Source organism: Oculina patagonica, chromosome 3, assembly GCF_052425735.1.
Source record: "Oculina patagonica isolate OP01 chromosome 3, crgOcupat, whole genome shotgun sequence".
NCBI lineage: Eukaryota > Metazoa > Cnidaria > Anthozoa > Scleractinia > Oculinidae > Oculina > Oculina patagonica.
The window spans coordinates 3,718,069-3,746,060 of record NC_135760.1 but is presented as its reverse complement, the minus strand read 5'-3'; the positions used below and the strand labels follow the sequence as shown (position 1 = coordinate 3,746,060).

Genomic DNA, 27,992 nt, shown 5'->3' with positions numbered 1-27,992 from the left:
CTTAGTAATAACAGTCACTTCACACTATAGAAACCAGAGCTATGTACAGCTTTGACACATTGATATCTTTGCAATATACAGTTGAATCCCGATCACTCAAACCCTCAGTAACTCGAACTCCCGCTAACTCGAACCTTTTTTGATTTCCCTTCAGGTCATTTTCTTCAAATTTTACCCTCGATAACTCGAACTCCCGCTATCTCGAACCTTTTTCGATTTCCCTTGAAGGTTCGAGTTATTTGGATTCAACTGTATCAAGTGACTTGGCAAAATGCAAACAAACAAGTTTACAACAAAGAAATGATCATCACAGTGAAATTGCAATTAAAGAAATTGCAAAGAAAGAAACTGAGAAGCCAGAAAAAGATCGGGGATAGCCGTGTCACAATCTCACATGTTTCTGAGAACCAATGTCGCCAAGCCAACAGCTGTAAATGTTACTGTCATTTTCCCTATTGTGTTGCCTTCGCATTTCAGTGCCGTAAGAACGTCACTGCAAAAAATTTGTTTCTGTGTTGCCAGTATTCAGGGTCATGCTGCTTGTGCTTTTACCCCTTGGGAGGCCTCATAGGTTGGCATGATTTTAGCAAATATCATACTCACGAGCACCCTACATAACCTGCCTCCTCCAAAGGCTTTTCCAAGGTCAATTGAGCAGGGATTTTGATCGGGAGTCAGGAGCGGGGTGATTGGGAGCAAGTGCTTTCCTCAATAATTAACTAGAATATCCCCAGCGATTGTGGGTCATTGTGAGTGACCAAGGACAAGGCAGCCACATAATTATGACAGCTTTGGCAGTTGGCACCCCTCTCTCTTTGCCACCCTACTGCATCCTGTGTATAGCCACCCCCCTCCCCTCAACAGGCTACATTATCTAGGAGTTCATTTTTGAAACAAATCCTAAAAAATAACTAACCAAAAATCCTTTTTATTTATGTGTTTCTTTTATAGTTTAATATGTATAAAAATGATGCTTACATGCTGTATTTGGTTAAAAAATGTGTGTCACAGATGGAGTTCACATTATATTTCCAGCCATCTTAAAATAGGCCAATTACAATAAAATTATATCAAATTCTAACTTGGTTTTGATGCTTAGGAAAATAAAACATATTAACAATAGTGACTCAAAGCGAGTTCCATTTTTCTCCCAACCCCACAAACAAGTTAGTCGATCAATTAATGAATAATTATGTACACACAAGAGGCCAGCTTGCAGTGAAGGGACAAGTCATTTACTCTCTTAACTCTCTTATTAGGGAAAATGACTTGTTGCAGTGTGGAGTCTCAGATTGGGTGTTACTCATTCAAACTTTGACTTTTTGTATTCAAATTAAACCAAACAGAGACAAACACTGACTTCTGTAATACTTAATACCAGTACGATTTTTTTAAAAAAAAAGCTAATAATATAATAAACAGTTTACTGAAAAACTTCAGTAGAAAATATTAAAACTAAAGTTGCCCGACATTTCGATGTAACTAACATCATTATCAAGGTAAACTGTTGTATCGTGGTGTGACTGCAGCCGCGCAAAACTATTTACATAACCATGCAGCAATTGTCTATTATTTTCCACAAACTAATTTATATTCACACCACGATACAACATTTTACCTTGACAATGATGTTAGTTACATCGAAACGTCGGACAACTTTAGTTTTAATAATATTAATATTAATAAGGCCAATATAAATATTTTGCCATGACAAAGTCAAATTTATTGCCCAGGATTTCTTATAAATTTGATATGCTTCAAATTAAATCTTCTGTGTGGAGATGGCCCCGGGGGGTATCAGGTCATCACGTCACCAGGGATTCTCACCACCAACCAACTTGCCACCAAGAGAAGGGGAGGTGACTTCACTTGGTTGCGAAATGCATGGTCAAAAAATGGATTTAAACCATGCATTTGACCTAGTGCCGTGTTGGATAGTGGCGAGACTCTCCGCTGACCATTCACCCCAGGGACCAGGTTGTGAACAATGTTGGGAGTTTAAAGGGCTAATCTTTGGATTCAAAGTCTTGTGATTTCATTCTGTGATGAATATATACCATAATAGTGGTCAATGCGGTAATGAGGATAACAGAGTTCCTCATAGCGCCTGTTCCAAGTTTTGCAGTGTTGGAATCTTCTTCCTTTAGTTCTTCTCTTCTAATTCTTGTTCGTTGATTTCGATTGAGTTGGTTTGAGTAGTGTGCTTTCGTCCATTCATCAAAATTGTAAATTTGTCCGGGATGTTTCTTAAATGATGGCGGTGGCTTATAAGCGTGAGTGTGCTCCGCGCGTAACTGGCCTTCAACGATAAGTTCGCGATCGTATTGTTTTCTTGTCTCTTGATTTCCAAGCACGTTGTAAGCCTCACTGATCACTTGGAATTTCTCATGCGATTCTTCACTCCCTTTGTGTTTGTCTGGATGGTGAGTGATGGACAGCTTGTAAAACGCGTTTTTAATCTGTGCCTGGGTGGCTTTGGGTGACACGCCAAGCACACGGTAAAAGTTCTTTTTCCTGGTCTTTGAGCTGGTGCTGTACAAACATATTTTGAAACACTTCAACTTCACATCGGATTTTGCAGTACGAGAAATCGATCCTGCTCTGTGCAAACAACACAGAGATGCTGCCCGAAACTGACTGTTCTTTGCAATACTCCATCTGGTAAACGATGCATTCTGCACCAAGGATCTGATCAAAAAAATCATAACAAGAGTTACACAACAAGGCTCAACCGGCAACCGCCATTACTTTCCTGCGTGCTTCTGCTGATGCTGGATACCGCAGTCGCAGTTTTGCAGCGTAGCTCCGCTGACTTTATACTATTACTTTTCCAACATGGCGTCCGGAAGGCGACCTGAACATCAAGCTCCGCCAGAAGTGGTAAGATTTTTTGTAATTTTAGCCTCATTTTAGACCGTTCGTTGGTGTCTTCAAGTTATTTTAGTATTTCCTCGTGATTTTATCTTGTCTCTTTAGTTTTATAATGACGATGAAGCTCGTAAATATACTTCCAAGTAAGTGGAATCTTTATTGTTTACAACAACACGTGTGTTTTGCAATGTTGCTAATTGCTCACATATTCCATCACCAATCGGAAATTAAAATGTTTCGTTCAACTTCTCAATTTTTAGCACAAGAATGATTGAAATTCAAGTTCAGCTGTCTCAGAGAGCAATAGAGCTGTTGAGTTTGCCAGAGGATCAACCTTGTTTTCTTTTGGATATTGGGTAATAATGCAATTTTGTTATATAGCTAGAAATTTTTCCCCATAAGCGCGCGCTCTTATTGGCTAATGCGAGGTCACGTGACATCTCACAATAAAAACTGTTTCTTGCCAAAAGATCTCTGAGCGGGCAACATATTCTTGGTTTGCAACCACGTGACAAGGCGGCCATGTTGGATGACAAAACAATGAAACATGTCTTTTTGCGGAATTTGCATAATAAAAAAAGTTTAGTTCCCAACGGAGGAGAACGCTTTGTTCCTGTCATCCAACATGGCTGCTGTGACGTCAGCTGCAAACCAGCAATAGATCTGATAATACTTTTTTTTTTTTTTTTTTTTTTTTTAATTAATACTTTATTGACACTCAAAATAATACAAACATAGTATATAACAGTTTTAAATAACATCAATGTTAGCAAAAATAAACTTAAATACACATAGAACAAGGAAAAAAAAAGATACAACATAGGAAACGATTGAAAAGCGGTAATTTTAAATATATGTGACCTTGCACGGGAAAACGTACTTTAACGATAATTCGTTAAACGGGCAAAAACTAACGTCTAACGAACGAGTAACTAACGACTTTTCCCAACGCTCTAACGACTTTATTAACGAGTTTAACGCTCAAGCAAAAATATCTAACGACTTGCGAGAACATTCTAACGAAGTGCCTAACGACTTGTTTAAACGACTCTAACGAGCGGACTAACGAATTGTCTAAACAACATAAACAACTAAAACGTTCAAACTATCGACTGGCTTACTAAACTAAAACGTTTGATCAAAACATCCACCTTGTGAACTTATTCTAAAAGATGAAAATTTTTGCCAAGTTAAGCTTTAAATCATAAGTTATCATTTCGCGCCGAGATCGAGAAGGCATTACGACTGAAACATGTGCTTTGAGCAAAAAATTGGACGAGAAATGATACACAGCTAGTCTTACAACTAGTCTAGCTTATTAGAAGAACGCCAAAACATTTCCAAATGATAAAATCTTTATTACTTACCGAAAGTTTTAAGTTCATAATGGTATAAAACAGTGCGTTCGCAAAACATTCACGGAAAGATCTCGCTGACATCGAAAGCAGAATTCGCTGCAGATGTAAAATAACTGTCGCATATTTTCGACTCTTCGACCACATCAGATTAAAGACGAGCATTGCGAGGAAGTTTCTTAAGTGTTTTTCTTCTTAACTTTAAGAAGAAACCGAGTTGGAGTTAGCTCGGTCCCGCCGAATCACAAACATAACCTGCGATCAGGCGATCTTCGAACAAAACATGAAGCATGTGTGAAATGTCACGCGTACGAATTGTTTGTGTTATGACGCTTTAAATAGGACGCAAATATAAAACCTTAAAGTTCAATCTGTCATTTAGTTTTCTTTAGAAAAACACAGTTAGATGTGTATGAAAGAATCTAAATCGGATACTTGCGTGCGGCGTTGTGTTACAATTATTTACGATGGAGTTTATTCGAAAGGTTTCAAATTACTTTTGACATATGCAAATTTTGCCAACTTTTATAACTGCGCCGCTTTAAATCAAAGGTCTCTATGAGACTACGACTATTTTGCTATGGTCTATCTGTTGGCTGTCAATTGTGGTATGGAGTAGTGTTTTGCTAAAGGGTGAAAGACGCTTTTCATGTTGTTTAGGAGTGGAAGTCTTGGAAATAACTTAGCTTACCTGAATACTTTACACTTCCACATCACATTCTAAATTAAAACTGAAACCTAGAAGTCAACAACGCGCTGTTTACAAAACTCAACCGCAAATTAAGGAGCCAAAGAAAACCCAATCGAAAACACATTGAATATACTGTAGTACTCGTGTCGCGTATACGCTTATTCCGGCCTACTAAAGCAAACAAACAGTTCAGCGGTTCAATACATTCTTCATATATACCCACACCCCCGGCCCACACCGAAAAGAAATCCCTAGAATTGAGAACGCGAATAAATGATTATTTACTCGTGTTTAGCGAGACTAACGCAATCGATTGTCGCGAATGTGAAAGACTTGTAAAAGTACAAATTTGCGTTCTTAATCGTTTTAGGTTAAATATTAGCGCTCCTTTAGTGTGTTAGACGCTTGTACCAGTCCAAACTTGCGTTCTTACGTTCTTGGTTACATATTAGCGTCGCTTTAGTCTGTGAAAGACTTATACATTGCCTTCAAGTGTTGGCTGACGCTTTGTTCACCCACACCGAAAAGAACTCCCTTGAATTGAGAACGCGAATGATATACCTGCCAACTTTTTCTAAGTCAAAGGCGTGAGATAACCTTCTCCACATTTTCCGAAGATGTTCTGACTATTTCCGAACGTTTCCGAAGATGTTCCAACTATTTCCGGAGATTTCCGAAGAGTTCCGAAGATGTTCCGACAATTTCTGGATATTTCCGAAGATGTTTTGACGATCTTCAAACGTTGCCGAAGTCTGTGAAATTGCAAAAATTGACTCAAACACGAATAACAATGCTCATTTTCTGAGTTATGTTTCAGCAAAATTGAATTGAATGTACATTTAATGGGTTTTAACAGTAAGAAATCTAAATTTGTCAGTCAAGCGTGAGAAACTGGGCTGTATGCGTGAGATCGATATTTTGGATCTGCAGGCGTGAGACTCACGCATAATGCGTGAGAGTTGGCAGGTCTAGAATGATTATTTACTCGTGTTTAGCGTGACTAATGCAATCGATTGTCTCGAAAACAAATCCTTTAGGTTAAATATTAGCGCGACTTATACGTTGCCTTCAAGTGTTGACTGACGCATTGTTCACCCACACCGAAAAGAAATCCCTTGAATTGAGAACGCGAATAAATGATTATTCACTCGTGTTAAGCGTGACTAACGCAATCGATTGTCGCGAAAATATCTGATTTGAGATACTCACGCATAAAAATAATTGTTATATAACGTTTATACATGTGACAAGTCACGTTTTTAACAGAAGATAGCAAGTGTTGACGAAATACTAATGAGATACCCTTTCATCACCCACAGCGGCTACTGGAGTTCAAGTCTAATTTCCGGTCCAAAAATATCGCACGTAGACAAAAACAATTGTTATCATGGCGGGTGTTGAGCGCAGGTTGAGCGGAATGAAGTAGAAAGCGAGTTCTTCTAGGTTTTAGAAAATCTCTCAAGAGTTTTGTTCACAAAACATTTAAAGACGAACAAAGGGAGTGTATTCGACGAATAGTTTGTGAAAGAAAAGATGATTTGGCGGTGCTTCCGATGGGATTCGGTAAGAGCGTGATCTATCACCAGTGGTGTCGAAGAGTATTACATCACACCACCAAAGACGCCAGACGATCGTGCCAGTGACGAAAACTACGACCTTTAAATGACTGACCTGAGCCTTACACAAAATCAGCCTTTGCAGAAATCAAATTTTAAAAACCATCCGATCAGCTCGTAATGTGAGTCTTATGCGTATTTTTCTCGTCTTTTGCCCGATAAAATGTGCGAAACATTCATTTTTCCGTGCTACGGCGGAATTTTAAAATAAATAAATATTATCGCTGAAAAGGGTTTCTTGAAAGTTGGGACAAGCATGTTGCCTCATCCTCGGTGTAAGAAGAACGCGAATAAATGATTATTTACTCGTGTTTAGCGTGACTAACGCAATCGATTGTCGCGAAAACAAATCCTTTAGGTTAAATATTAGCGCGACTTATACGTTGCCTTCAAGTGTTGACTGACGCATTGTTCACCCACACCGAAAAGAAATCCCTTGAATTGAGAACGCGAATAAATGATTATTCACTCGTGTTAAGCGTGACTAACGCAATCGATTGTCGCGAAAACAAATCCTTAGTTGTGTCATATCGGATTTGAGATACTCACGCATAAAAATAATTGTTATATAACGTTTATACATGTGACAAGTCACGTTTTTAACAGAAGATAGCAAGTGTTGACGCAATACTAATGAGATACCCTTTCATCACCCACAGCGGCTAATGGAGTTCAAGTCTAATTTCCGGTCCAAAAATATCGCACGTAGACAAAAACAATTGTTATCATGGCGGGTGTTGAGCGCAGGTTGAGCGGAATGAAGTAGAAAGCGAGTTCTTCTAGGTTTTAGAAAATCTCTCAAGAGTTTTGTTCACAAAACATTTAAAGACGAACAAAGGGAGTGTATTCGACGAATAGTTTGTGAAAGAAAAGATAATTTCCGTTCTTAATCATTTTAGGTTAAATATTAGCGCCCGGCTTCAGTGAGTGAGACGCTTGTACTAGTACAACGCTTTAGACTGTGAAACACTGAACCACTCACATTCTCGATTAGTTGTGTCATATCTCATTTGAGAAACTCACGCATAAAAATAACTGTTATATAACGTTTATACATGTGACAAGTCACGTTTTTAACACGAGATCGCAATACTAATGAGAGACCCTTTCATCACCTACAGCGGAATATGTGACAAGTCACGTCTTTAACACGAGATCGGAAGTGTTGACGCAATAATAATAAGAGACCCTTTCATCGCCCACTAAGCGGAAAGAACTCCCTTGAGAAATTAAAACAGTCCCTTGAGAAATTAAAAAAGTCCCTTGAGAGTAGACAAGAATGTTCCAAATTTTGCCCACATCACTCCTAATCTCCTACTTTCGCTTGTAAACAAGCAAAATAGTCGAAAAAAGCAAAATTTGTATAACTTCTCTAAAGCTGTATTAATAATTAACGCCATAACCTGTGTTATAAATGAAGTCGAGTTTCATTCAAGAAGAATTTAGGTTTTAAGAATTTTATGCCAAATTCACAAAAAAATAAAACAAGTTCATTTCAAGCTAGATGCGATGGCGCAACACAAGTCTGTCTTTCAATTTAATATTCACGGAAGGCTTACGGCTCCGATGTTTTTCATGTGGCGGAATGTTTCGTTTGCCGACTACAGAATTTTTACAAGTCAAATTTAAGAACCGGTTTTATTTACGGAAACTCTTCTCTGGATTCCCGACGTTTCGGCAACGCTGCCTTCTTCAGGGGGACAAAACTATTTCTTGTTTGCTTGCTTTACAGCCTTCGTGTTCGCATTTCTCCTAAACACAAGTCGAATACACTGATACGTTTGAGGTGCGTTTATAAAACAATTGGGCTAACATAACGATTTAAACGATAACAGAGCGATAATCTAACAAGTATTACTTCCTTTAGCGTTCAAAACTACTTGGAAGGTAATTCTAACTGATTTTCCAAAGTTTCAAACGACTTAATGAACGGAGATTCTAACGATTTTTACTAACGATATGAACGACCTTTCTTGAAACATCTAACGACGTGCATGATCTTTTTTAACGATTTTTCTAACGCTTCAAACGACAAAGAAATTTTTTCTAACGACCATTCTAACGCTTCTAACGATTTTCTTAATCGTCCTAACGGTAATCTAACGACTAACAAACGATTTAAGTCGTTTAACGAAAAAGCGTTAAAGTACGTTTTCCCGTGCAAGGTCACATATATTAATGTATCGGCTAAAAGGAAAAGGAAAAAAAAAAAGAAAACGAGATTCAAGGATATCTAAACGTAAATACTTAAAAGTTAAAGGAAATTCTTCCACTGCTTATTAAATTCTTCGAGTTGTTTATTTTTTATGGCAATTTGCCTAATGGTATCAATCCTGATACCGAAGAAAGGGGGAAAGCTGTCAAAATTTATATTAGTTTAGTCTTGAAAGCAGCAGAATATAAAGTATTTAGCGACAAGTGTAGCGTAATTTAGGAGATCTTTGTACTTAGTGTTGTTGTGCCAACCGTATAGTATATTACGTTCATTGAGTTCGAAAGTCTGATTAGTTTTTTCACACCACCAAACTTTGAAAGCATTCCAGAAAGCGGAGACTACATTACACAGGAAGAGCATATGCGGAAGCGTTTCTGGCACAGCCTGGCAAGCGCGGCAGAGATCGGACTCAGACAACCTCGCGCGAAACAGGAATATTCTCGTTGGAAGGATGTTTTGTATAATTTTATACTGGAACATTTGTAATTTAACTTCTCGCGTTGTTAAGAAAGGCATCATATAGACATTTTTCAGGCTTTCTTTAGTAAAGCCATAACGTAAAATTTTAGTCTCAGCTGTAGGTGGTTGGAAGAAATGGTCTAGGATGGCTGCGTAAGCAGAGTGAGTAGTGATATTTTGGGTGGGGGGTTCAAGCATGTCAACTGGATTATGGTTGGGGGGATCTGTTAATTTAAGTTTGCGCCGCCAACTAGCGGGGATGGAATTTATTAGTCCAAAATATACAGTAAAGGGAACATGCATCAAAAGTTTTTGCTGAAGTTTGTCAATGGATAAAAAAGTAGAGTCAACATCAAGAAGGTCGTGCAGGCGTAAGATTCCGTTTTGAAACCAGTGTTTGAAGAAGATTGTTCTTTTGTCTATTATTATATTGCTATTGTTCCAAATTATTTCATTATGGATCTGTGTATTGTCATCAATAAGATCTGATCTGTAGTCTTGCCAGTACTTCAGTACCGAGCAATAAAAAGGAGGCAGGTTGTGTAACTGGAGTAACTTTAAGTCATACCGGCATTGTGATAAAAAGGAAAGGCCACCTACTTGGCTCAGCAAAAATTCTGGTATGGCTTTCCAGCCAGCATCAGAGTTTTGTTGTATCCTTGGAATCCATGCGATTTTTAGGGCAGATTCCATTATACTAAAATCTATCATCTTAAGACCACCACTGCTTTTCTCACCAATAATTGTGGCTTTTTTTATTTTCGGAGGTTTACCTTCCCAAATGAAATTGAAAATCAGATTGTTGGTTTCATCAACAACACGGGGTGGTACGTACAGGTTGGAGGCGTTAAAGATCAGTTTTGACAGTGCTAAAGTTTTTACAATGTTAATCCTGCCGATTAATGTCAGTTTTCTGCATTTCCATACATTCAAAATTTTTTCCATGTTGCGTATCTTGTCGCCAAAGTTTAATTTGTCTGCTCTAGGTGAGTCATACGAGAAGAAAACACCAAGCGCGCAAATAGGTTCTTGTGGCCAGTTAAAATTGAAAGGGGTATCTTGTCTATCTTTCCAACAGCCCAACCACATAGCTTCGGTTTTTGACGTATAAAACCTGTAAACCAGAAGTAGAAGCGAAATTCTTTAGCATATGTAGTAAATGTTCTATTGAATTGAGGTCGCTTACAAAAACGGTGGTATCGTCTGCATACATAGTGGATTTTATTTCTTTTTCTCCGATTGAATATAATACATAATAATACATGGTTGCGCGGAGATATGAAATTTATCTGAGTGTTCAAATCGATAGCTCACGAGTGAGCGCAGAGAAAATAAATTTCATATGTCCAAGCAACCATGTATTATTCTGTTTATTATATAAACCTACGAATGTTTTTTACTAATTTCCGACCATTTTCCGAAGATTTCCAAAGATTTTCAAAATGTTGTCCCAGGGGTCCATATTCGTTTTTTTCCCAAGTCGTCAGCCGGGCAAGTATGCAAGATTACATACTTGCCCTGACAAAATTTTACTTGCCCGTTCAAAAGTGAAGAATGGCGACCGTACAACAAGTAAATGAAAAGTTGACTTTTTTGTTATTATCACATGTATGTAACACTGTGTATACATGAAATCTACAAGACAACGAATCTGTTATAATAAAGTTTGATTCACAAGTATTTGTTAACGAGACTCTTTAATTGTCTACCTTGGCTGCCGGCTTACAAATTTCACAAAACATCACGCCCCCAAGCGGCTTGTGATGTTGGCGGAAGCGTATGATGCGAGCACAAATGAAAGCCAGGGCCTCTTCGACTGCCACAACGGATGAAAAGGACGCTTTTGCTCTTCTTATTCATGTTTGGTTTGTTTTTCTGAAGTGTTAACATTGCTTTTTCTTCTTTGCTGGCGGTGCCACACCAAGATATCGGCAAATTTTGATCAAAACATCAGCTGATGCGATCGCCTCGTGTTTTCGCGGTTGACAGCTTGAAAATTGAGCCTGCAGTGATTTCATTGATGGAAAATACCGCATCAGCCAAGATGGCGGCCAAAATTTATGATTTTATCTCGACAGAAAGTTGCAAATTGTTTCTGTTTTCGAAAAGTTATGAATGGATGACAAGTGGTCAGAATGCAAGTAACTCATAAGAAAGCTTAATAATTGTTTTTTTTTTTTTCATTAAGTCAAACTTAAGTCGTCCAGCGGACGAGTTTATGTAATCTTTTGGTCGTCCATACGATTTTTTAGTCGTCTCGGACGACCGGACGACCGTGAATATGGATCCCTGTTGTCCGAAGGTCGTATGAACGTTTCTGAACATTTTCTGAAAATTTCCGAAGATTTCCAAAGATCACAGAGGATTGCTGAGAATGATCCGAAGATGTTTCGACTTAATATCAATAAACTTTGACTCATTGAGTATTGAAACATGGCAAACTCTGCATGCTTATTAGTCAAAAATGATATCACACATGTAACGATATCATTTTTATCCACACATGTGATACCATTTTTATCAATTTGCTACCACCCACAATACCACTGCAGTTTATATAATAATGCAAAATCTCTGACATCAGTGAGTAACATTGCAATGTTGCCTACGAATGTTGACTGACGAGCATCATTTTTTTTGTAAGTCTTTGTCGTGCTTTATTATAACAAAACACTTAATGACCGATCCCTCTGGAAATCAGTTAACCCTTGAGTCTCAATGTTTCCCTCAGCTTCGCCTCGGGAAACATTAAATAAGCCAATGAGAGTGTGCGCTGCTGGGGAAAAACTTTAGCTGTATAACAATGCTCAGATTATGCTGAATGATTTTGACTGGTTTCTATTATTTGTATGTTGCTTTAAAAGCAAATGGCTCTGTTACGTGATCTCAGCCTATTCCATTGAAATTCTTGGTTGATTTAAAAGCCCATGTTCACCTGTTTGGCTTAACGGCTGTTTTTTATTGTTTTGAAACAAGATTGTCACCCCAAAACAATTACCGGTAGTAATTTTAATAATAATAATAACACACAGCCCGCAAAGTCAAACCGGTGAACATGGACCTTAAAGATTGGAACACTATTTAGCACTGACAGGGATACATGTACATGTGCCCGTCATTCTTTTAGGGGTTGAGAATATTGTTTGGGTGTTTCATTTCAAATCTCACTTTTGTTTCTTCAGTTGTGGATCAGGTTTAAGTGGTGAAGTACTGACAGATGAGGGACATCACTGGATTGGTCTTGATATCAGTCAGGCCATGCTTGGTAGGTTATGCTACACTGTATGTTGTTTTGAATTCTCTTATATCCTAGTTTATATAATCACACTATCAATTAACTATTAATTTTACCTGCATCTGTTTGATGTGTCTTTCAGATGTACTATTTCTTCTGTTAAGGTCAGCTAACATTAAATTCATCTTACTTTCTATTCTTGGTTTTCGCAAGAATCGCAAGACCCCTGAGATTTTATCCATCACTGGCTATTAGACGTCCTTAAGTAATATATATTTTGTTGAAGGTTTTTAGCTCGATACCATTCGCCGTCTTTAAGATGGAGCATTATGGGCGGGGGTGGGGGATGGGGGGGTTAACTAAAAAAAATTCTATATGAGGAGGCTCCGCCCCGAGGTCCAACCCCTTACCCTTTTATATATCATTTTGACAGAAAAGGCACCCCTTTCGTATACCTTTTATTAAGTTAAGTTGCATCTGTTTGAAAATATTTAATTTAAAGGCCTTATATCTTAATAACAAAATTACCTACCAATATAGCCAATACACTGAATTCTTCCCCTACTCAAGAGACATGATCTGAGATTTAATGGGCCCAGAGCATTCTGCAATGATAGAAAAGCTCGTCAGAGATCTGCATGATGTCTTTGATTGGTTGTTACTTGGTTTTCAATCTTTGCATGCAATAAGGGGTTTAATGGTGTACAGGAGGGTGGGAGGTGGGGGGGGGGGGGGGGGCTGTGACTAGTGGGATTTGATCTACAGTGTAGATAGTCCTTGTCCTATACAATGACTCTCCCTTTCCTCATCAGAAATTTATACCCTGCCCCCCCCTCCCCCTGAAATCTTAAATTTTTTAGATGCCCCTCCCCCAACACAAAAATATGTGTAGTAAATTTTTCCTCCCACCTGTGTGGCTTGGGTATGAATCCTGGCATATGTGGGTGGAGTTTGTTGCTAGTTGTCATGCTTGCTCCAAGGGTTTTTCGCTGGGTTCTTCAATTTCTTCCCTTAACAAAATCCAACACTTACGAAAAACCAATACTGTCTTACTATTTGTTTTACAGATGTGGCAGTTGAAAGAGAAGTAGAAGGAGATGTCTTTCTTCATGATGTTGGGCAGGGTCTCTTCTTTAAGCCTGGAACATTTGATGGATGTATAAGGTAAAACTCAGGGTTCAAAATAGCAGCCGGCTGCAAGCGGTAGCCGGCACTTTGACGACACTTGCCAGCTACTACCGAAGAAATAGAATATCATGCCTTGATCGGCCAACTAAAATCAAAGTTGCTGGAATGTTGAAGTAAACATTTCATATCAGACAATAAAGCAGCTACAGGGCTAGAAAGTGCGACGCACTGTGTTAATGCGACCAAAATTTCATCTTTGGCAACTAAAACTTTTGGTTTTACGGTTTTACATGTACGACTTCATTTTTGTGTTAAGATGACTAACAGGCTGCCCCACCTTCTCATGTATTTTGTCCCTCCAGAAAAGTATATTGGAAGATCTTATTTACTTCTCAAACACTCAAAATAAGATAAAAAGAAGTCACATTGCTTCAATCCATTCTTTTGAAATGCTGTAAAACATCCCATCACTTCGGAAAGCTTGCAAAGGGCTGACTGTGTTTGAAATCGCCCCAGAATACATTGCAAACCTATGGGTACGTCCTATGGGTACCTCATGTTTGCAAATGGATTGTTCCTTTGAAAATGCATGGCTCTTTTAACAGCCGGGAAAAAATGAGCCTTGACAAAAAAAAGCAGACAAGTTCAGGCTAAAAACGAAATTTTATTTTGAACCCTGAAACTTCTTCTTGATTTAGGATTTACACGTATTCAGACAGTGACTACTTGTTGGAACTTCAAAAAAATTCAATGAAAACAATCAACTGTCTTGATAATCAAGATTATGAATCAGAAATAGAAATAACTACGAGTGGCTACAATCATAAATTATTAATGATAAAGAATCAGTTCTGTGTAATCAACAAGTACAGAATTATTAAGGTCTGATAAATCAAGGTGAATGTATCGATAAACAAAAAAAGAACATACATGTACCTTAATAATACATGTAGGAATTAATTTTGTATAAGAAACTGTTTTGATATTGACAAAAACATTAAGGGCCGATTATTTAAACGAAGCCTAAGTTAGACGTGGTTTAAGGCTAAATCGAGGTTTAGACGACGACTCCATAAACTATGGCTAACCGGAGTCTAAATTGCATTATTTGAACGCCGATGAGCCGAAGTTCACGAAGACCACGTTTAGACGACGTCTAACGAGTGTAGCTATTGTTTTGACATCATGCATGCGTGCTACTCCCAAAGGAACACTTTTGTCTTGCTGTTGTTTTTCTTTAAATCAAAGGACTGCATTGATAATGTAGTATAGAGCTGTGTGGAAATATTTTCAAGAAATTGTACTTGTGTTTTTTAAAGGAAATGAAACAAATAGAATCAAATATCTCTTTAAACCAGCTCGGAGGTTCAGGAAGCGCATACAAAATACAAATCAAGAAACAAGTTGACTGCAACGGGCTAGAATCAGTAAAAATAAACAGTTAAACGACGTTTAAACCTACTCAGGAGCAGGTCTAACTTGCCATTGTTTGTTAGTCAACGGTTAAACTTCATCTAGACGCGGGTTATGATAAACGTTGTTTAAATAATTGGATTCGCAGGCTAAATCCCGATTTAGACGATGACTTTCTTAGCCGCAGTCTAAACTTCGTTTAAATAACCGGCCCTAAATTTCTACCTAAATGCACCCAAATAAAAGTGTTTACTGACATTGGAATGGTAAATGGTAAAGGTAACACTGTTTTCTTATGATTCTGAAGCATATCGGCTCTTCAGTGGCTATGTAATGCTGACAAGAAAGGACACAATCCTGCCAAAAGACTTTACAAATTCTTCAGTTCACTGTACAGCGCTATGGTAAGGTTTTACTGACAGAAATGTTAAATGTTGGGACACATTTTAGAACGAGTGCTCCAGTGTTGAACGTTTTGTAAACATTAATTTGTGACATTATTAGTGAGGCTGTTGTTATTTATTAAATATTTAATGTCTAAAAGGGGTTGAAAATGTTTTATCAATAAGGCTCTATCTTTAATTTTTAGCTTTAATTTTTTTTTGTTCGTTTATTTTACACAGAGTAGAGGAAGCAGAGCAGTGTTTCAGTTTTACCCAGAAAATCCTCAACAGGTATTTGCAGGATGCATTCTTTTGTTAGAACTACAAAAACTCCATGTTGGATGTTGCATGTTTTTTATCTTCACTATGGACATGTTGTGGTGGATCTAAGTTGGAGGAGGGGGAGGGGGAGATCCAAGGGGAGTGGGGGAGGGACTTGGCCAAAGGGTCATTAATTGTTGCCCCCACCCCTCTTTACTCTACGCATCTACTCTTAAGCATTTCTATATTGTCCACTGAAGTGGCAAGTGTTGGCCTAGCTCGTTTAAAATAATTATATATGTTGTGGTTTAATTTTTTTTAAACCAGTTTTATTTTTATTTACATTGTCTCATGCTCATTATCATAATCTGAAACAAAGGGAAATAAAAATCAAACTGGTTTGAAAAATTTAAAACCAAAGATAAAATTAAACCACAACATCTACAAACTAAGTGCCATTGTATGTTTGTAATACTAAGCTTTAAGGTCGGGACACACTATGCAACAAGTCAGAGCGACAAGTCGCTCTGTGTGTACTGCTCACAAACAGGTGGCTGCAACAAGGTGTTTGTTTGGTGCATAAACAACGAATTTGGAAGAGTGAGAATGCGAACTAGTTTTCCATATTCAATATGGCCAAAATACATGACGCGCTCTCATTGGTTAATCAATATTTTGTCGCAGCAATTTATCGCAGATGTGTACACACGCTGCGACAATTCTGCTATTGCTCATTTTGTCGCTGCGATGTGTCGCACAAATTCAAACCAGTTTGAATTTGTGCGACACGTCGCGGCGACAATGTCGCATGTCACACGAGGCGACATGTTGCAGCAACATGTCGCCGCGATGTGTCGCCTAGTGTTTCCCGACCTTTATGATTTGTACACATATTATTACTGTTAACAGTTTTACTTTTTTCCATGGCATTGTTCATGGCTTTGAAATATACCTGGCACACAAAAACTAGTAGAAATATATTTTTCCAGGCTAGAGAAATTAACTGGTTACAAGAGTGTGGCAGCAGTAGTCTCACTTTGAACTTTGTTGTTTATATCCTTCCCTTGGAAAACTACATTATTTCTTGGTTACATAAATTATGTACAGTGAACCTTTTTTGGATGCAAAGGGCCAGTCAGAGCTGAGTGTTGTATTATGGAGGTGTCCATATTTTAGTTTTAGAGATTTTATAAATCGTGGTTTCTCTAGGTCAGAATAAGTAAACTGTCTGTAATTTGGACATGGTCATAAGTAAGAGGTTCAACTTACTGTACTTGTCCATTAAATTTAACATCAGAATTCTGTTCAAGTCAAATACAGTACGTCTTTTAATTTGTAACCTGGCATCTTGACTAATGGTAAGAGCACTGGACTCCGGATTGAGCGTTCCGGGTTCGAGACCTGGCCGAGGTCATTGCGTTGTTTTCTTGGCCAAGACACTTTACTCTGACTCATAGTGCCTCTCTCCACCCAGGTGTATAAATGGGTACCAGCGACATAATGCTGGGGGGTACCCTGCAATGGACTAGCATCCCATTCAGGGAGGAATAGAAATATTAGACGCTTAATGCTATCGAAACCGGGATAAGCTCCGGCAGTATGGGCCACTTGGCTCGAGGCTTCCCTTATCTTGACCAGTTCGGTTATCTTTCACTCACAGGTTGAATTAATCACAACACAAGCCATGAAAGCTGGATTCACTGGCGGATTAGTTGTTGACTATCCAAACAGTACTAGAGCTAAAAAGTAAGGGAGTCAAGGCTAGAGACTAATGGTAGCCAACTAGCAAAAGACTGCAGCTAAATTTAGGTTTTGGCTACCTGGTTTAGCATTGCTTTCAGCCACTTTGGCTAGTGAAAAACTTGGAAATGTCAACAGTTCTTGATAGAAATGAATATAAAAAAATTATCTGACTAGTGAAAAATTAATTTTGGCTGGTAAAATACGACATATCACTAGCCAATAGACCAGTGAGTTAAAAAGTTAGTCTTGATTCCTGGGAGCATTACCAATAATTTTACTAGATAAAAAAATACTTAAACTATATACATTATATTATTAAGTAGCTCATGAAATAAAGGCAAGTCAGTATTTTCTATTTCAACTTTTTTTCAGAATATTCCTGTGCCTATTTGCTGGTGTTGTTGTAGACAAACTTCCAAAGGTTTGTTGTTGTTTTTTTATATTTTTTGTTTTACTACATAGATCTATGTATGATATTTATTCTATTTTAAAAGCTTGTGACTTAACATTGTCAGGAACAAATAAAGGAAAATATTACACCCACCCACCCTTCCCAGTGGGTGGTGCGGTGGACTAATGGTTAGCGTGCCCGACTCTGAGTTGAACGGCCTGGGTTTGAGGCCTGGCCAGGGCGCCGCATTGTGTTCTTGGGCAAGACACTTTACTCTCACAGTGCCTTTCTCCACCCAGGTGAATAAATGGGTACCGGCGAATTTACTGCTGGGGGGTAACCCTGCGATTGACTAGCATCCCACCCAAGGGGGAGTAGCAATACTCCTAGTCGCTTAATGCTACAAAAACCAGGATAAGCTCCTTGGATAAGCTCTCCTGTATGGGCCACTTGGCTCGGACACAGACTTCACCTTTACCTTTAACCCACCCCTCCCATTCGGTGATGGAGACATCTGAGAATCAAACTGAAAAATCCATACTGATGACATGTTACTACCCATATTTGGGCAGTCTCTTTGAATGATTGATTGAATGAGTATGGGAGTGAGTGACCAACCAACTGACGGACCCAACGACTGACCGACCGGCTGACCGGCCGCCCAAATGACTGTGTGAGTGAGTGAGTGAGTGAGTGAGTGAACGACCAACAAATGGACCGACCAACGGTCCGACCAAATGACTGAGTGAGTGACCGACCCACCGAGCCACCCACTGACCAAATGAGTGACTGATTGATTGATTGATTGATTGATTGATTGAAATGAGGCAGGAGCAACAACCAGACGAGTGTTAATCATCAGTTTTGCTTTCAAAGATGGGATGATCTGGAATGTTGTATACTGTACTAGTTAAATTAAATTTCTCATTTTATTTTCTTAGGGTCTTGGCACTGAAGATACAAAATCTGTAGAAGATAGCATACAGTTTAGCGGGAAAAGGTAATAGAAAACAAGGGTTGAAATGTCATTGCTTGTTATCTATTGGAGTTCAATATATTTTGAGGAGAAAAATATGCAGTATACGAGTAAGGAGAATAAATTGCAGTTTAGGCTTATTGTGCATAATTGTTCTCTTTTAGAGAAAGAACTAGAGTGGCACGTGGAAAATCAATAAAAAAGAGCAAAGACTGGGTCAAAGAAAAGAAAGACAGGAGAAGACGGCAGGGAAAGTAAGGAGATATAAACAAAATTGCAAATGTGGCATCGTCTTTGGTCAGTTATTGGGCTCTATTTTTCCCAAAAGGCCAATCACAGTATTTTAAAATTCTAACTTTTTAGTTTGTTCTTAGGCTTAGGAATAAACAAAAGATGTCACATTGAGGTTTAGGGATGAATAAATCATTTCTTTTGTTTCATTTTCCAAAGCCTCAGAGCAAAGTTAGAATTTTAAATGAAAATTGACCTATTGAAAAATTAATTACGAAAAAATCTCAAAGTGACATTCTTGAATTCATAAATTTAAATGTCCTAGCTAATGTCAAGTTTACTACTTTGCTTTCAGGGAAGTGAGACCAGACTCAAAGTACACAGGACGGAAAAGAAAATCAACGTTTTAATTGTGGTGCAAGTATAAGGACTGCACTTAACTGGTAATAAAATGGTCAGCAATTCATTTGCCCACAGCCTGGAACAAGACTATTCCTGGCACGCTTATCATTCAGTAAATAACAATGTGAACAATTCTATTAACATGCACAAACACAGTCTTCATTAAACAAATCCTCACACAAGAGTTATGGGGAATAAAATCTTGTTCAATGTCAAAAATATTGTTGGAAGCTGTTGCAGACTCAGAGAATGTGAAAGGAGGAAAGGACATTTATTACAGTGATGTGAAAATTTCCTAAAGCAAAAATCACCTATAAAGAAAAGCAAGGAAGCATACTGAATGTATGAAGACTTGTAGCTGCTATTTGGGGTCATGCAATATAAGAAGCATTGCATGACAGCCCAGTTTACATGTAGCTACTGCAGGCCCGTAGGGAAGGGGGGTGCGATGGGTGCGTCTGCACCCCTCCCCCCCACGAGCCTTGGAGGCCCACTTATTGTCAAACATATATTGAAATAAATAAATTAAGAGACTATTCACATTTAATATGGTCCTTTGGGTTGAAGGTCCACCATTTGTAGATTTGCGTGGTATATTTTGGAACAAATTGTGTGATTCTAGGTTAATTTCAACGATACATTCTACCTAATGTCCTTCATTGATTTTCATTGTCGAACCGTTCGAAGTGCCAATATATAGATTTAGGCAAGCCTAAAAGCGGAGCTCCCCATTTATTTAATTTTCACTGGAGCTTACAATGTTTTCATTCTAGTGAATAAGCGGCCAAAGTACTAATGTTTATGGCGGTTTATAGGTGCGACACAAATTTAAATAGCTCACGGTTATACCGGGCGGTTATACTGAATGTCAGCAGTACGACAAAAATAATAATCTTAAAGCGGGGCAAAATCATTACTCATGGCACGAAAAATTACTTTAGAGTACAGTAAATTATCTGCTTTCTAGCAATTGAAAATAGTTTCGCGATCCTGTTATAGTTTCGCAGCAGTTTAGTAGACTCCACAATATCTATTACATTGATATAGGATATATTCAACGTGCATTACGTAGTCTGTCGGATTAGCTCAATCGGTAAGGTGCCAGTCTGCGGATCCGGAGGTCGTGAGTTCAAATCCCAGAGGGTCAAGTTTTTTTTTTCTTTTTTCCTTTTTTTTTTTTTACCCCGTAGCAATAAAATGGTTTGTTTATTCTATCAACCCGATTTAGCTTTCGAATGCTCCTTCATGTACGATGCTGGCTTTACAGATAGACACGAAAGTCATCGATCGATTATGGCTCTCAATGTCCACTTTTTTGGCGGTCGATTACTTTCTACACGTAATTTTCAGCCACATTTTGTTTCATTGCTTCTTGTTTTTCTTTTCAAACCTCTTTAAATTTTAAAGGCCGCCTTTATACGGCCGCTTTTATACGGCCTTCTTGCTTCACTATGGCTGCCATGTTGCGCGACTCCGTACGGACGCCGTACGTACGCGCCCGCGAACCATGCCGCTATCCATGTTGACCATGAAAACTCATTTCGATAGTGTTCCTTCTTTCATGGTTATGGTGCTACGCTTAGGAGCTCCGCTATAAATATTTCCAGGCGTACCAAAAAGAGAGGAGACTGAGTACTTGTTGGGCTCGGAAGTACCCAAGAAGGTTGGAGCTTGCCACAGTGCTACTGCAAAGAGATCAACAAACCGACTCTGGCTGATTTATGTTTGTTTCAAAAAATACAATTTGAATTTAAAAATGTACCAGAATTATTATCCTTGTTACCTTCATTTTTACCTGCCTTTTTCCTAACCGTCATCAAAACGCACAAAATGCTGTCTCAGATAACCTATTTTTCAAAATTTCCTGGGGGAAGATACCCCCAGACCCCCTACGTTATCACGCCTGTGGCGCTAAAGATTTCGCACCAGAGGCGCTCATACGCACCCTCCCATGAAATGGATTGGGACATTTTGACATTGGAATCATTTTCTTACATAAAACAATACAGTACACTCAGGAAGGAAAAGTATGATTTATTATTATTATTCTGGGCTCGTTTTTCATAATTGCCCGACATGTTCATGATTTATAGAATTGCATACATGTTGCACTTGCAATAGGCTAGATTATGAGCATGACTAAACAAGTCAAAATAGCTATAATTAAAAACACATGAATGAAATTGCGTAACAATTCATCGTCCAATACAATATATATTATACTATTTCTTACGTCAATGGCATGGGAACCAAAAAAGTAAAAATAATATGATAATAACATATGAAGTTTCATTAAAAAAAGTAAGTTAAGACATGAAAATTAATGTGGTTGACTTAAAGTAAATACAGTAGAACCCCGGTAACTCGAACTCAGATAACTCGAACAACTTCCATTTCCCTTGGATTTGAACCCACCTGTCAGTCTTCTTCAGTCGACCCTAATAACTTGAAATCCCGCTTACTCAAACTGTTTTTTGTTTTCCTTTAGAGAACAATTTCGAGTTACCGGGGTTCTACTGTAGATGTTATCTTGTTTCTGGCCACTTTGTGGCTCCCACTTTTTTTTATTTTTGTGGCTTAACAACCTAAGAAACTGCTTGTCAACCTGGGTAGTATATAATGTTGCTATCAATTCCAAGCCTGCTTTTTCCCCAGGGTATTTGTTTGCATTTGCATAGATCAAGACATGCTGGAAGGAAATGACAAAAAAAAATTGACAATTTTCCTCTTTTAACTTCTACCTAGGCAAAATGAGAACATTCTTCATAAGATGCTGGGGGGTGAACACGCCTGGAATCAACTGCCAGACCTGTTAGAACAATTGTAACACTACAGGCCTTTCACAATGCTGTGCAGAGCTACAAAAGATAGTCTCTTTTAATCAATTTAATACAATGTACTTATTCACTTATTTAATTCTTCTTTTTACATATATTTATGGTTTACTTTCTCGGCATACCGTATTTATTCGATTTAGTGCCCTAGCTTGAAAAAGGGCTCACCTCGAATAAGCGCCCACCCTGTAGGTAGGAAAAGTTAATAAGCACCCAGCCTCGAATAAGCGCCCACTCCCACTCCCTAAAAAAATGAAATTCATGAGAGGAGTGAAATTGACTAAGTACTACCAAGAGACTACCCCGAAGACTGAGCTTTCTTAGTAATTTACAGAAACGTTCAATGAACAGTTAAAAAAAATTCAGCTTTGGTACATCTTCACATTTTGTTATTATTTACTGTTTTCTCTCAAAATAAGCGTACTACTTGCTAAAAACGTTGAAAATTTATTTAGCGCCCAGCCTCGAATAAGTGCCCACTCTCAAGGTCCAAAAATTTAATGAGCGCCCAGGGCGCTTAATCCAATAAAGACAGTATTAGCATTTTGCTAGGGGCCTAGTCAGTCCCCCTCAGCTCCAAGGGTAAATTAATTTTATTGATGGATTGACTGTATCTCACTACTTAGCTGAATGGCTAAATTTTTTAGTTATATAGAGCAATTTTCTGATCAAGGATTCACAGTTTTGTTGTATTAAAATGTATTGACAGCTGTGGGCTTGCACCAATAGTGGAGGGGGACAGGGAGGCGGGAGCCCGGGAGAAAAGGGGCGGGAAGCGGGAGGAGAGAGGCCGGGAAGTGGGATTCTTAAGGTGGCGGGAACCGGGGAGAAAACGAGTGAAATTTCGTAACATTTCGTTATATTTCGCAATAGACATAGAACTAACAGGAGAGAAAAGCTACGGAAAGGGGCAGGAGGCGGGAGTAAAGGGTACGGGAAGCGGGAGTAAAAGGTACGGGAAGCGGGAGGTTCGGACCCTCCTGCCCCCCCCCCCCAATAGGTTGCCCGGGGGAGATTTTTTGCCGTATAAAAAAGGGAGATGGAGGGGGGCAAGACCTTTGAGACCTTACATTTGATGCAGTAAATTTAGAAAGAGTACATAAAATAAAGCACACTTGCTAGAAAAGCAAAAACTGCGAAGATGACAAAGAGAAAATTTCTAGCATCCTTTATCATAGAGATCCCCATTGAACCTATTGAATCTTCAGCGCCTGCTACATTTGCTCTTGGAAACTCTTGGTCAGGTATCTCGCACCCAAGAAATTCACACAGAGGTTTCCAGCCTTGTTTCACGTTGAAAACCAACAACTTCTCCTTTGGGATAACACCTCGCACTCGCTCATTGTGCTCCCGATATTTCTTCTTTTGGAGGAACGTCGATTCAGGACGCAAAGTTCCGTAAACAGCCATATCTACTTCTTCAAAGAGAGAGAAATCGAAGCCGGTAGTATACGGTACAATATACCGTATAATCAAATTCTTCGGAAATCCGGCACTGCGAATTATAGCGCTCATCTTAGCCCAGCTCTGAACCCAGACTTCCTCGCTATCTCGTACGGAGAGAATAACCTTCGCATCAGGAAAGGTTTGGTGGATTTCTTCGTACCAAAATGCAGCTGGAAGATCGGTTACTGCATCGACATCTTTGTACATAGACAAGAAATCAGGTTGCTTCCAGGAGTAACCATAATACTAAAAGTCACGCAACGCTCGTTTCCACGGACGTGGAAGTCACGCAACGCTCGTTTTTGCTCTGCTGTACTGGAAATGACGTCATAAAATGTTCAAAACTCGTCAAGTGGACAATAATATGTAAATCTGGTGGGTGAATATCTAAAGTGTAAAGTTGCCTTGTTTTCCTCGTTCATAAATTGTAATGATTTACCATCTAAGTGAAGTGGTAGAAAAAGGTAAAAGTCTATAGTAGCGAAGCGGGGGTAATGGGAAAATGAAGGTGGCCCCTTCTTGCATCAAAAGGGAGGGGGGGGATGTTGGCCAAAAAAAAGGGCGGCCCCGTGTTCTGAGCCCCTACGCTACATGCACTACATTTAGAAAGACTGGCTCATCACATAAAGGGCACTTGCAAGAAAAGCGAAAACTGCGAAGATAATAAAAAACTTATTTCTAACGTCGTTTATAATAGAGGTGAATCTATTTACTGTGGAATCTTTAGCGCCTGCCACATTTGCTCTTGGAAACTCCTGGTCAGGTATCTCGCAGCCAAGAAATTCACAGAGAGGTTTCCAGCCTTGTTTCACGTTGAAAACCAACAACTTCTCCTTTGGGATAACAGCTTGTACTCTCTCATTGTGCTCGCGATATTTCTTTTTATGGAGAACTGTGGATTCGGGGCGTAAAGGTCCGTAAGCAGACATAGCCATTTCATCAGCGAGAGAAGGATCTAGGCCTTTGGTATACGGTATAATATGGTAAAAAACCATCTTCTTAAGAAATCCGGCATGGTATAAAGCAGCCCTCATCTTAGCCCGGCTCTCAACCCAGACTTCCTCGCTATCTCGTACGGAGAGAATAACCTTCGCATCAGGAAAGGCTTGGTAGATTTCTTCGTACCAAACTGCAGTTGGAAGGTCGGTTACTGCATCGACATCTTTGTACATAGACAAGAAATCAGGTTGCTTGCCGAGACGATAAATGGAGGACCACTCATCATGATGGATAGTAATATGCTCCATGAAGTCGTAGACTTCATATCCAAGGATTCGCAAGGCTTTTGCAATGGATGTCGTGCCAGTTTTGCTTAATCCCGCACAGATAACTTTCATGTTTCTCCTGTTTATATCAGCTCTGTCTGCTTCCGAAGGCCAGGCCGACGTGCAGTTTTACATAAACTGCACGCAATTAAATTTTTCTTAAAAGTCACGGACATAGAAGTCACGCAACGCTCGTGTTTGGTGCACTGTACATGACGTCATAAAAAGTTCAAAACCCATCGATTGGAACAATAATATGTAAATCTGGTGGGTGAATACCCAAAGTGTAAAGTTGCCTTGTTTTCCTCGTTCATAAATTGTAATGATTTACCATCTAGGTAAGGGGGTAGAAATTAAGGTAAAAGTCTGTAGTAGCGAAGCGGGGGTAAGGGGGAAGTGAAGGTGGCCCCTTCTTGCATCAAAGAGGGGGGGGGGATGTTGGCCAAAAAAAAGGGCGGCCCCGTGATCTGAGCCCCTACGCTACATGGGCTACATGCACTACATTTAGAAAGACTGGCTCATCACATAAAGAACCATAAAGGGCACTTGCAAGAAAAGCCAAAACTGCGAAGATAATAAAAAGCTTATTTCTAACGTCGTTTATGATAGAGGTCCCTAGGTTAGCCTAAATAGCACTCAGGTTAGCCTACAGTTAGCTTAGGTAGCCCCGGCTTGCGGTTAGCCTTTTATTGGGATTAGGGATTTCTGGCTTGCATGGCTCACATGGCTCGCGAGTCATGCAAGTCATGCGAGCCATTCAGGTTAGCCTAAATAGCACATTGGTTAGCCCACATAGCACTCCGGTTAGCCTAAATAGTACTCTGGTTAGCCTACAGTTAGTTTAGGTAGCTTGCGGTTAGCCTTAATATATTGGGATTTGGGATTTCTGGCAGGCATGGCTCGCATGCCTGGCTGGCTTGCATACACCCTCAGGGAAATAGCAAGTGGCCGGCCTTAATAAAGGTTGGCCGCTTAATAGGGGTTTGTCGAAAATTAGCATGAAACATTTTACAAAGGTCACATTTATTTCAATGCAAAAAAGCGTGAAAAGGAATCACAGAAGCACATGAAAACGACAACAAACTTGTGTTTGAATGATTTTATCAATTAAATGTCACGTATTCTATTTTAGACTCTTGTCTGTCCGAGCTTGTTGAAAAGAAAGACAAACTTGGTATATTTTATTCTTGCTGGCCTCTAAATAGTGCAATGACTATATTTTGTTATAATGTAATTAACAAAAAAACAATTACAACCTGCAGTGACCTAATTACTAATTAACCCTTAACAGTACCGGAATACTTAAAAACTTTTAATTCTATACTTTTCTTACAATACTTACATAACTATAAGGAATGCAAAGTTTGAATGCATTAATAGAAGTTATATGTATATGACTTTTGATTTTTTTTTTTGACATGAAGCCATGTCATGCAACAAGGAAATTCCACAGCAAACTTTTTTTACTGCAGTATTGTGTAGTTCCAAAAAATATCCATACTCCCTCACAGAAGGGATTGGAAATTCCTGGGGGGTGGGGGGTTCTCAAAGACCGAAAATTTTAAAGAAATGTATGGAATTAAACTGGAATTTCCAGAGGGGTGGGGGGTCCTTATAAGAAATCCCTTCCGTGGGGGAGGTATGTATATTACTTTGTCCACAGCCAGTAATATACTCAACTTATTTTTGATTACTGCTAGTTAATAAAATTACACCATGTAAAGGGGGGCGGGGGGCAAACTAGTGAAAACTATTACAAGTAGGTAACAAGAAAGCTTATATAGGATCCTGTGACAGTGAGGTCCTCAAAAGGTGGGGGGGAGTGTAGGTGGGGTCCTTTCTTGTACCAATAGGGTGGAGATTTTTTGGCCAAAAAAGGGGGCAATCAAGCCCCCTAAGCCCCTATGCAACATCATGCACTTTATTTATGCACTAATCAAAGGTTAAGCCGTAGGGAGGGGCAGGGATAGGCAGGGGATTTGACAGCAACTGTCTGCCCTTGGTGGGGGACTTTTGACTGTTTTAATGGACTTTAACAGAATTTTATTAACGTTTTATGACTTATTTGACCATCCACAAATGCCCTGCGGTGGGGCATTTGAACAAGTTGAAATGCCCCTCCTATGCCTGGCAACCCCCCCCCCCCCCTGCAGCTTAATTAACATTGATAGGTGCATTAGAAAGAGTACGTCAGATAAAAGACACTCGCAAGAATACCAAAAACTGCGAAGATAACAAAAAGCTTATTTCTAGCATTGTTTATGATAGATGTCCCTTCATTTCCTACGGAACCTTTGGAACCTGTTACATTTTCTCTTGGAAACTCTTGGTCGGGTTTCTCGCACCCAAGAAATTCACACAAAGGTTTCCAGCCTTGTTTCACGTTAAAAACCAACAACTTCTCCTTTGGAATAACAGCTTGCACCCTCTCATTGTGCTCGCGATATTTCTTCTTGTAGAGGACAGTGGATTTAGGACGCAAAGTTCCGTAGGCAGCAACACCTATTTCCTCAAATAAAGGCACATCTATGCCTATAATATATGGTAAAATATAGCTCATGATTATCGTCCTAAGAAATCCAGCATTGAGAAAAAGAGCGGTCTGATTAGCCCAGCTTTGAACCCAGACTTCCTCGCTATCTCGTACGGAGAGAATAACCTTAGCATCAGGAAAGGCTTGGTAGATTTCTTCGTACCAAACTGCAGCTGGAAGATCGGTTACTGCATCGACATCTTGGTACATTGACAAGAAATCAGGTTGCTTTCCGCGACGATAAATAGAGGCCCACTCATCATGATGGATAGTAATGTGTTCCTTGAAGTCAAAGACTGAAAATCCAAGGATTTGCAAGGCTTTTGCAATGGATTTCGTGCCCGTTTTGCTTAATCCTGCACAGATAACTTTCATGTTTCTTCTGTTTAAATATATCTGCTCCCGAAGGCCAGGCCGACGTGCGGTTTTAAAAGTCACGGACATAGAAGTCACGCAACGTTCGTGTTTGGTGCACTGTATATGACGTCATAAAAAGTTCAAAACCCATCGATTGGAACAATAATATGTAAATCTGGTGGGTGAA

At 39.1% G+C, this 27,992-nt stretch overlaps 5 protein-coding genes across 5 annotated transcripts; 1 reads left to right on the top strand and 4 right to left on the bottom strand.

The window, feature by feature from the left end:
- Positions 1–936: 936 nt before the first annotated feature.
- Positions 937–2,710, bottom strand: LOC144646138 (dnaJ homolog subfamily C member 30, mitochondrial-like). The gene has a single exon (XM_078505664.1). The coding sequence runs from the start codon at positions 2,703–2,705 to the stop codon at positions 2,007–2,009; it is 699 nt and encodes a 232-aa protein (XP_078361790.1). The 5' UTR covers positions 2,706–2,710; the 3' UTR covers positions 937–2,006.
- Positions 2,711–2,739: 29 nt separating this feature from the next.
- On the top strand, positions 2,740–19,589 carry LOC144646135 (18S rRNA (guanine-N(7))-methyltransferase-like). The gene is made up of 12 exons (XM_078505662.1): positions 2,740–2,880; positions 2,977–3,014; positions 3,132–3,227; positions 12,390–12,472; positions 13,510–13,606; positions 15,291–15,387; positions 15,607–15,657; positions 17,288–17,373; positions 17,743–17,791; positions 18,703–18,761; positions 18,902–18,991; positions 19,324–19,589. The coding sequence occupies exons 1-12, from the start codon at positions 2,836–2,838 to the stop codon at positions 19,376–19,378; spliced, it is 846 nt and encodes a 281-aa protein (XP_078361788.1). The 5' UTR covers positions 2,740–2,835; the 3' UTR covers positions 19,379–19,589.
- Positions 19,590–21,388: 1,799 nt separating this feature from the next.
- LOC144645946 (uncharacterized) lies at positions 21,389–24,072 on the bottom strand. Its single transcript, XM_078505459.1, has 3 exons — positions 24,055–24,072; positions 23,205–23,896; positions 21,389–22,933 (listed from the first exon to the last, which is right to left on the bottom strand). The coding sequence occupies exons 1-2, from the start codon at positions 24,070–24,072 to the stop codon at positions 23,291–23,293; spliced, it is 624 nt and encodes a 207-aa protein (XP_078361585.1). The 3' UTR covers positions 21,389–22,933; positions 23,205–23,290.
- On the bottom strand, positions 23,801–25,044 carry LOC144646136 (uncharacterized). The gene has a single exon (XM_078505663.1). The coding sequence runs from the start codon at positions 24,985–24,987 to the stop codon at positions 24,253–24,255; it is 735 nt and encodes a 244-aa protein (XP_078361789.1). The 5' UTR covers positions 24,988–25,044; the 3' UTR covers positions 23,801–24,252.
- An 877-nt stretch (positions 25,045–25,921) lies between these two features.
- LOC144646232 (uncharacterized) lies at positions 25,922–27,987 on the bottom strand. Its single transcript, XM_078505773.1, has one exon. It carries the CDS (start codon positions 27,890–27,892, stop codon positions 27,092–27,094), a length of 801 nt encoding a protein of 266 aa, XP_078361899.1. The 5' UTR covers positions 27,893–27,987; the 3' UTR covers positions 25,922–27,091.
- Positions 27,988–27,992: the final 5 nt, after the last annotated feature.